The sequence below is a fragment of the Asparagus officinalis genome, chromosome 8 (genome assembly GCF_001876935.1).
Source record: "Asparagus officinalis chromosome 8, Aspof.V1, whole genome shotgun sequence".
NCBI lineage: Eukaryota > Viridiplantae > Streptophyta > Magnoliopsida > Asparagales > Asparagaceae > Asparagus > Asparagus officinalis.
Genome location: NC_033801.1, coordinates 11,227,322 through 11,238,421, shown reverse-complemented (window position 1 = coordinate 11,238,421; position 11,100 = coordinate 11,227,322). Strand labels below are relative to the sequence as shown.

Here is an 11,100-nt window from a genome sequence, read left to right as displayed (position 1 = left end):
TAAGCTGTGAAACACTTTCCTTAAGAAAAAATTTATTCCTTTTAATGATTTAAGTTCTTCTCAGGAAATAATAGAAATGAAAATTTTATTAATAAATTCAAGAATTTTCTAGCATTCTCTTTGGAAACCCCTTTTGTAAGATTACAGATTTTTTAACTATGTAGGAAACTTGTGCAAGCAGAAAATAGTAGAAGTTTGAAAACATATATATATCAACATGTCCTGTTTTTACAGAGCTAAAAGGTGTCTTCCAAACAACGTTTTAACTTCCAATAATCTATTTCTAACAAACATTTTTGGTTTAAATTTTGAATTTTAAAACAATATTCAAAAGGGAAATACGTTAATATTTTCTAAAAATGTAAAATAAGAAAGTAAATTAATCTGAGCGGCCATGGCAAAAGTGCTTAGTTGACCTAATAATCATGATAGCGGCATGTGGATTTAGTAGAGCTCGCAAAATCTTGGCTTATTGATAAAACATCGATCAATACTTATGAAATGCTTATAAAGCTGCACTTACAATATGCTCGATCAATAATCCGACGTGAGACTATTTGATTTTACTTACAAACACCAACTTCATGTATCTATTTACCCTTTAAAAGAGGGAGTTCATGAAAAACTTTACCTACCCTAAATTGCCCTTCAACAAATTTAAATATACCAAAGTTATCCCTCTGCATTCAATGACATGTTAAAAGGGAATTAGTTAATGTGAGCAGTAATAAATAATTTGATATAATAAATAATTTATGAAATTATTTAATAAATTATTAAATATTGATTATTTAATAAATTAATTTAATAAATTAATAAATTATAATAAATAATAAAACTCGCACGAGTTTGGCGTCGACGGTTTCAATCCCACGAGTTTAGTGCTTTTGAGGAGATTTATTCGTATAACACCTTCTTTGTTTTTATATTTATATAATAAATAAATATATGTCTAAAATGGTTCCGCCTCCTTTACATTTTGAGAGGGGGCTATCCGCAAAAAGGGTCGGCTGCTATTCTTTTCACTTCTCCTTCCATCGTTTCTCCTCTCTTTAGAAATCAAAAGCCCTAGAATATCCTCGTCGGTTACGCCTTCTCTCCGGTAACGCTTCTCCTCAGCCAGCGTCGTCCCATGATCTTAAGTCATCAATTGCCCAAGATGATTACTATTGTCATCATCATCAACGCAACGCCTCCGCAATCTCCTAAGTTCTCACATTTGCCATCATCTATCTCTCATCGGCCTGCAGCTTTGGAGTTTGGCATTGAAAAACTTTTTATTCTCCTTTATCAAGGTACTATCTCCCTTTCTCCTCTCTTTTAATTGTCGACTTGTGAGGTCAAAGTACAATTAAAATCGATTTTGTTTGACTTTACCGACACTCAGCTCGCAAAAGTGCACTCAGAGACGAAAGCTCTGAGCTTTCGGCACAACTGCGCTTCTCTTTGTGCTCTGATGCTTTATTATGCCCAAAATGGAAAATTTTCCAATGCCCAAGCTTTATGGGGTGAGATCATAAGTAGTTCATATAAGCCCAGCATTGAAATTGTTTCCGCCCTTATGGAAGCTTATGCAAAGTTTGGGGAATTTGATGAGATAGTTAGAATTGTGTAGGAATCCTTTATCCATATTAACACTTCTATAATGACACATATATCTATGATATACTAAATTATACAATCATTACTCTATAATAATATGTTGTACAGGTAATATAATCTTTGTTTATGTCACTACTGCAAACCCATCTTCATTGTGCTTTGCATAAATCAAGAAAGCTCCATCAAATGAAAACACAAAAAAGATATGACCCAGTCTTACAAATTCAAAGAAATTAAGAGCAAAACAAAGTCCTAAAATAAGATAGGAAATTCAAATGAAGGTTAAATTAATTGAATCCAGTCTTTAACGGAGAAACCGCAAACAAAATCTACTTAAAACTGCTATAGTAGGATTGTTGCATGAGATTTAATTCTTGCATTTGAATTTAGTTTATTTTCTTGCACTACAATTAGTTTTTATGGCAATTGATATTTTTCTAATTTTTTCTTTTATGTTACAGGAATAAGTATTTGGAGGTTGTTGATTTTCCCATCTATCCAGGTAAATATTAATATTTTTAAAAAAATGAAGTTGGTTTATTGGATTATATATTTATTGATTGAATTGAAATAGAAAAAATTATTTTTTGGTATGCATGCTTTTATTTAGTTTAAATATATGTTAAATGCTAAACTTTCAATTCTAAAGAGATGTTCTTAGCATCCTCAAGGCATCGTCATTTACTACTTGAGTGTTGGATGGTTTATTCTTAGGCTTGAATTCAAAACAGATCTAATTATAAAGTCTGTTAATATAGTTTATAGTGCTTATTTTAGAAATGTAGAATTATATTGTATTGCTTTTCTTTAGGAACTTATGTACTTTATTTATATTTATATGTTTTTTCATGTTTTGTGATATAAACCTTTATATCATAGAAAACTAATTGATATAATTCGGAAGCGTATTTTTGATTCTAGCAGACAGAATTTCATTGGTCTAATTTTTGGCTACCCGATATATATTTATTGTATTTACTATCTAAATTAAATAAAGATGGAGATAATATCGAGCAAGTCCTTACATTTATTTTTAACCAAAGAGGAGCCGTATGAAGCCAAGGTTACTCATCCTTCCTCCGATTTTCTTGCATTTTTGTTGGTTCCAACTTTGCAGAAACTGGCAATGTATCTTTTATTTTCGTTTTAACAAATACTTTGCAGATACTTTGCAGAAACTTTGCAGAAACTGTAAACCTTCTAGAAAGTTTTCAATATTTCTGTGTATTATTACAGTAGACTATTGATTAATTATGAAAATATCATGTGATGCACAATGATAATACAAAATGTAGGTATGCAGTTAAAATCATAGTTGAAGATGAGACGGATACTGCAAGAGTGATACTTTTTGATGCAGCAGAAACTCTTATAGGATGCAAGGCACAAAAATTCATGGCTGATATAAAAGAGGTAACTTCTTACTTTATTATATTTTAAACATATAAAACCATATGTTTCATGTATAATTAATTAATTGTTTCCTAATTAAAATAGAAAAATAATCAGAGTTCGTTATTCCAAAAGTTTGTGCTAAACATTGGAAAGACATACACATTCCTTGTGAAGTTAGATGAAAACTCAAAGGATGAACGGGCATAAGGAAAGATAATAGCACAAGAAATTCAACTCCAAGAAGACAACACAATCAACATTGAAGACGATGATACAATTCTTGAATTACCAAAAAAGAAGATAAAGGTCGAGAAGGAATGATCAACGAAAAAAAAATTTAACATGAACAATTTTAAATTTTCAATACATTTACAAATATGTTGGAGGAATTTTATTTATCTTTTCGTATGCTTTTATGAGGATTAACTTATGAATGTTATTTGTTAGAACAATTTATGAATTACAACAATATGCACATATTGTTGTCTCATAAATATTGCATGCTTTGATTTTTTTGGCTGTTATTAGCTTAAACTTATCGCTCAATTATGTCAAGCTAATTACATATTTAACAAATACTTGACTTTATTACTTTTAAAATGCATTTGAAATATTTTTGGGTTATCTCGACACAATGTTATGTTGATGAGTCTTTGAAAAAAAGGATTCAAATCATGGACAAATTCTATAAGATGTTATTCAAAAGTGTAATGCCAAATATTTTTGTATGATGACTTTCATGTATGTGGATTGACTGAGATCTATGCCTATCGTCTGCATCTTTGTTCTGAGCTCCCTCCTAGCAAAATCTGGACTCTATGCCTATCGTCTGCAACTTTGTTCTGATCTCCCTCCTCGCGAAAGGTATTCAAAATATACATTTGTTTGTTAATTTTATTTCTTTATTAACAATCAATTTCAATATACATACCATTTGCTTTCACTGATAACAAAGTGTTTTGTGGGATAAGTTCAATAGCCATAGACTGGATTATACACGACCACATCTCATTGACCTGACATACTCAACACGAATTGTCATCATAAATCTCACCTTCAGAAACTTTCCGTTTTGGAATATCCAACCAGTTTATTGCAGGTTTTTTTCCCTTGTATCTTTTAAGACTTGATCAACTCTATTTTTAAATCTACTTGTTGATGCACGAGTGAAACTTTAATATAATACAACAGACTTGAGAATATTTTTGCTGGATTAAGAGCCAAGTCTTTCTCCAAAATGTTATAATCATTGGCCCGCTTGATTATCCAAACACAATTGTAATAGATCCAAGTTAGTTTCATAAAAAAAAAATTAGTACATTAAATAATATATTTATTGTTTGCCTTTAAACATATAGCATTTTATATAAGTAACAAGAATCATAATATATGTATTTTGTTTTAGATAGAAAATATTAATACGTTTCTCATTTAAGCATTAATAATTAATTTAGAAGTTAATGGTCTATTTGACTGTATTTTTGTCTCTGATAAAAACTTAGAGATGCAAAAACTGCATCAAATGATTGCAGAATCATCTACCTTCTGGTGACTTTTGCCTTATAATATCGTTATTTTTTTGCAACTTTATGTAAAATTTTTAACGTTATAATATCGTTCATAGTTATGTATTTTTCTTATATTCTATGCCAGCATATGGAATTTATTTGTTGGCAGACTGATTTGCTATATGGTGAGGTTTTTGCATATGTTTCTTGCTTACTTATATTTTAGTTTGTGATGGTTCCAATAATTTGATATATGTTCCCAAACAACAATTTTTCTACTTTGGGCATGGTTGGCATTATTCTTGTTTCTTGCTTTTCATTTGGGGAAGAGGACAACATGAGCAATTTTTCATGCTTAGCACATTGGAAAAATACTCTTACAAAAAACCAAAATGGTCTTGAACTCATGCAACATAAGTCTTTCAGTCCTATTAATATAATTATCAGTCTTCTTCCATGTATCCTGCTTGATCGGTTATTGTCCATAGTGTAGTCGTAAAAGCTATAATTATGTTTTCTGCCTTGTTTATGTGATTAAGTAAATTTATAAATTTTCTTGCTGTGGTAGGAGCGAAGCGCCTTGTCAAAGTAAGCCTAGGAGATGATGATCAGTGCATTGAAGATGACTTCACTGCATGGTAACAACACGTTCATGTTGTTGCTAAACTTAAAGTAACCATTAAATAACTTGTGCTGCTTCCTGAATTGTAAAGAAATTCCTGGGTGAATTTGCTTTTAGTATATTATTGTGTTTAAACATTCCATATGCTGAAGTTTTGCAAGTAACAAGGTATATATTCTTACAGGAAAGAGCAATTATAACCAGAATTAGATCAGTTGCTTTGAGATCAAGATGATGCCTTAGGTGCATCTACCACTTACACAGCCAATGTTACTGAATTGAAGGTTGTGTTTGTTGACTGAGAAGCCACATCACATTTGGAAAAGAAATGGAGTCTTAAAAATGGTCATGCCATTCATGATATTCATCATCCATGCAGATACTAAAGGAATGTTTTATATTGAGACATGGATTTAAGTTCATCTAATAATGGAATAATACATGATATCCGATCTTCAGAGCTAATGTAGTTGTGAGGAAAGAGCTTCACACTCCAGCTTCTGATCGTTCTTGCATTCATCTGGAGTTTGACATTGCTCGAACTGGTCTTGCGTAGCATCTTCATTATTTTGAAATACCTACAAGACAATTAATATTTTAAATGTTGCAATGTTTTGACATATTACATTTTAACAATAATTTTCTTAAGCTGCAAAATTAGACTTCAATTAATTGAAGCTCTCTGTTTGTGTCATCATAGGAAACAGCTTGGAGGAAAACTTGGAAGCTCTTTGCAAAGTAATCTCGGAGTGAATACTCATGGTGATCTTCTTAATTTCTCTGAAGAAAAGTTATAAGAGCTTTATGGCATTATCACAGGGTTGGTGACTTGGTTTATTTACCATGATTGAAGGATATGTTTGTATGACATGTATGTTCAATTTTACCTACCAGATAAATGAGCAACTTGTGCAGCAAGTGTAATGCTTTTATTCTACTCTGATATTATCTTGCTTATTTACATAACATTTTGAATCCATTCACAAGTATTTTATTCACAGAAAATGTACAATGTCATAAACATCATTATTTAAGATACTGCAATATAAAATGATTTAGTACATGCACTCGTCAGTTTGCTTCCATTATTGGTTTTGAAATACATGTATTACCAGTAAAATTTAAGATAAATTTCAAAATTTTACCACGTGCATTGCACGTGCAATCCAACTAGTACATACATATATGTGATATATAAAGGGACAAATAGTTTTAGCTCATATAAAGAAGTCTATTAATAAATGAAGTGAGGCTCAATAAAGGCGTCTCATTTTAGTAAATTTCATAGACTAGCGCTAAATAATTTTTTTGTCTTTAGGTTTTATGCATGCTCTCCTGCATCAACTTAAATGGACTAACTGAAATCTAAAGATATGACTCTTTAATTTGAAGCTAGGTTTGTAAAGTCGCCGGATTCTAACCTGCATTAGAATCTGCACCAATTTGCAAGTTTAAACCCCTTCTAATTGGCTATCGCGCCTCACTCTTTTTTCTTTTTTCTTTTTTCTTTTTTTGGCTCGAGTTAAATAGCATCGACATCAATTGTAGTTCTTGAATGGTCACAGAAAATTATGTGCATAGCATAGGAAATACCAGGTACAACTTCCAGTGACTGATTTCTCTTATTTTAGTAAAGTTTCACTCCCATTCAATATTCCAACTCTTTTTCCCAATATACCAGTCGTCTTTCTCCAAATGTAAACCTTGTAATTCCTCTCTCTTGATGTAAACGTACCTTGTGCTGTATATATGTATTTTGAGCGAGACATGCATGTAAATACACACACAACTCATTCCGAACAACAAGCAAATCTATGACGTAAACAGTTACTCTATAACCTAGCTAGCCCGCAAGTGGCGGTGCTACATTAATTGTGTCCACCTGTGTAGCAGAATACTATAAGATTGCCTAGTCCATAAGGTGCCGTTTGGCAAAGGGTTAAACGGGAGGTTAAGGAGACTTAACCCCTTCTTAATTAACCCGCCAAACATAAAAAATCTATATAAGAGTTAAAGTGAGTTAACCCTCTATAATTTGTCAAACATAAAATATATAGAAAGGTTAAACTAATTAACCCCTCTAAAGGGATTAAAATGAGTTAACCCTTCAAAATGAGAGGTTTACTAATACTCCTATTTAGAAGGACTAAGAGCTAACCCTCTAATTATAAAGAAAATAGTCAAATTAAATCATTGTTATTCCCAAACACGAAAAATGATCATAAGGGTTAAAATAAAACTTATATAATGGGTTAATAATTTAGTCATTCAGATTATCGAATGGGTTAACTATGTTAATCATTCTCTTTAATCCCTCTTCATTAACCATTTGCCAAACGGGGCCTAATTAATTTTATTTGCTTTTATTTGCATTTACTGTATACGACACCACCGAGGAGATAATTAAACATAGTAAAACTATGAATATTATCACTTTTCACTGAATCAACTAATAAGTTAGATGGAGACGCCATTAAGACAAAATTCTAGATCAGTGCTTATCGTTTTACAAGAGGAAGAAAAAGTTGGTCAAAATATTTTTCCATGTACGTAAATTAAATTGCTCAACTAATTAAGTTATGAATCAATCCACATGCTTGACGGTCAACATCCGGCCCCGGCACATGTGATCCCCTCTCCTATACACTTTCACCCTCCAAAAAATCCAGACACGCTTTATATAAACGCCCCCCACAAAGACTCAAAACGAAACGCTAAAAGCCCAAATGGCTCCCTTCAAAGGCCTAACCCTAATCCAACTCCTCAAGCTCACCTTCTTCCTCCTCCTAACCCTAACCCTAGCCCTCCTCTCTCTCCTCTCCTCCTCCATCACCAACCACAAACCCCTCCTCCTCTCCTTGCCCTCCACTCCCTCCTCTCCTCCTCCATCACCAACCACAAACCCCTCCTCCTCTCCTTCCTCTACTGCTCCCTCGTCTTAATCCTCTCCTACATTTTCACGCGACCGCGGCCCGTCCTCCTCCTGGACTACTCATGCTTCTTGCCCGGCCACGACCGCAAATGCTCGTACGAAATCTGCGAGTACTTCGTCCGTCGGTCGAAACGCTTCACCACGAAATCCGAAGAATTCATGCGCGGCATCTACCTCAAGTCGGGCCTAGGAGACGAAACCTACGCTCCCCCCTTCATCTTCCAGCATGACTACGAGGCCAAGTACACCTCGGCCCAAGAAGCCGAAGAGGGCATCGTCACCTCGGTCGACGGCCTCCTCGCCAAAACCCACATCGATATCTCCACTGTCGACACTGTTATAGCTACTTGCGGTATGTTCACCCCCTGCCCTTCACTCACCTCCCTCATAATCAACCACTACAAGTTGGAGCAGCATATCAAGACCTACAATCTCTCTGGCATGGGATGTAGCTCCGGGGTTTCGTCGATCGACCTCGCTTACCGGATCCTTAACGGGTCGAGAAGGATCCGGTACATTTTGGTGGTCATCACCGAGAGTATAAGCTTGAATTGGTATTTTGGCGATGACCGTTCGATGTTGGTGACTAATTGTATTTTTCGAGTCGGGACGGCTGCTGCACTCGTGACTAACGACCCAAAATGTCGGGCTCGAGCCAAGTTCGAAATGGTTCGGACCCTTCGGACTCATCACGGGTCCGATGACGCGTCGTACGCTGCGGCTCATCAAGCTGAGGATGAGGACGGAAATGTTGGGATCGCCTTGAAAAAAGATTTGGTTCGGGTTGCGGGTGAGGGTTTGCGAACCCACATCCGAACCCTCGCCCCGTGGGTCCTACCGTGGGGCGAATTGCTTTACTACGCGTACCGGATGGTTGTCGGACCCAAATCCGATAAGCCGTACACTCCGGATTTCACCAAGGCGTTTGAGCATTTGTGTGTTCACACGGGCGGAAAGGCGGTTATCGAATCGGTTGCGCGACTGATGCGGTTCGGGCCGGCTGTGACCGAACCCGCCCGAATGTGCCTGCATAGGTTTGGGAACACCTCCAGTAGTTTGGTGTTTTATGAGTTGGCTTACTTTGAGGCCAAGGAGAGGGTTAAGGAAGGGGATCGGGTTTGGATGTTGGCTTTTGGTACCGGGTTCAAAGTTTGTAGCTTGGTTTGGAGGGCGCTAAAGGATTCGGATATGGATGCGGATAACCCGTGGAAGGATTCGATCCACCGATACCCGGTAAAGGCTTGGTAGATGGTAATAAAAACAAAAGGTGATATATATAAAAGGAAAAGGTGTCATAATTTACCCATCCATCCGCGTAAAGATGAGGGATGGATGGATTCAGAAGCATTTGCAAGTGCAGATAGTTTTACGTTACTTTCAAATTATTGTTATTGGCTGTTTGTGTAATGTTTTGTTTTGCTTATGTTTTCCTTAAAAAAACTTTTTTATTTCGATATATAGGGCCAGGCTGGGGACTTAAAGAGGGGGAGGTATTATAGTTGGGGGAACGAGATAAAATAATGAGAAGGTAGTTGTAATACGTCAAGAACAAATTAAAGAAGAGAATATGTTCTTTCAATACCTAGATTTTCCGTGCTATTCTAGTATTATCTTTTGTGGGGGGGGAAGCAATAACTCTTTTCGTCCTCCTTTTCAGTAATTGATTGTGTGTTTGTAAAACTGGCTGTTTGGTTTGCTTAAAATAATATACAAGCAAATTTTGCATGCAACATTTGTTGCGGAAAATCTACTACAAATTCGATAATTGGATATATGCAATTATTATATTATAAGAGATGTATTTACGAATAATGCAAGTTTAATATTTTGTTAAAAACAATTAGATAAAAAAAATTTGCCATATAAGAGCATCTTCAAGGGGGCCGGAAAAATCCGGCCCATTGGCTAAATTTGGGGATTTTTACGGGAGATGAGCTCCAACGGACCGGAAAATTTCCCATTCAACCTCATGTCCCTTAACTTCCTCATCAAATTAAGGGGAAGGATAAATTCCCTTAAACTTCCCCTTATAATTTTATATTAATATATTTTATTTTAGAGTTAGTTTATAGTTAATTAAATTTAGTTAATATATAGTTAGTTTAAAATAATATAATTAAGTTAATGTATAGTTAATTTAATTTAATTAACATTTTTTAAAATGTACCCCTTATAATTTAATTTAATTAATATAATTAATTATTTGTTAAATTTTAATATGATTAATTAATTTAATGATTATATAAGGTAATTTCTTAATTTAAATTAATTATTTATTTATTTTTAGTTATTAATATTTAACTATTTATTCATTTATAAATAAACCACATATTTAATTAAATCATAATCTATAAAATTAAAAAACTAAACATAATTAATTAAGGGGTAGGGGACTTTTAAGGGGGAACCATTGGAGGAGAACCAATCCCTTCCTTAAAGTTCCCCCTAAATTAAGGGACATCCAAGGGATCCCTTGGAGATGCTCTAAAAAAACTTGGGTGTAGATTGTTTTCTTATTTAGAATTAAAAAGCTTTTCTTCGCACGGTGGGAATTATTTTAATTTGTCAATTCCCTTTTTCGAAGTACGCACCTTTTTCTTCCAAGTTTTGTCTATAAATACACCTTATTTACCCTTTCTAATTATAAGATTGTAAACCAAACAATGTACTTACCAGTCTAGTTACTCTATTTATATTTACAACTCCATTTCCTTCCAACCAAAGAGTCGATAAACTCATTGTAGGACACTAGTGAGCTAACAAATTATCTTCATATTGTTTCCAAATACACCCTTTAGTTGGGAAAATTAATGTAATTTCCCAGAGGAATCCCCGAGCATGTTGATACATGCAGGTTTAGGCTATAGGCTGTCTGCAATGGAAAAAAAATGCAACTCAAAAACTACTCATTTGTTTGTGGGGGAAAAAAGGTTATAAAGTGTGGTTGCAAATGCTTGTTTTACTAGAATTGTACTCGTGATTAGTTTTTGTTAGGCGCCTAATGAAGCCAAGCACCAACCCACCCAGCAGCCAATGTTGAA

At 34.3% G+C, this 11,100-nt stretch overlaps 1 protein-coding gene across 1 annotated transcript; it reads left to right on the top strand.

Moving 5' to 3' along the window:
* Positions 7,985 to 9,515, top strand: LOC109820853 (3-ketoacyl-CoA synthase 11-like; the record flags this gene model as incomplete). Its single annotated transcript, XM_020387046.1, has 1 exon — positions 7,985 to 9,515. A coding segment is annotated over one exon (1,323 nt), but the record flags the coding sequence as incomplete, so codon positions are not given.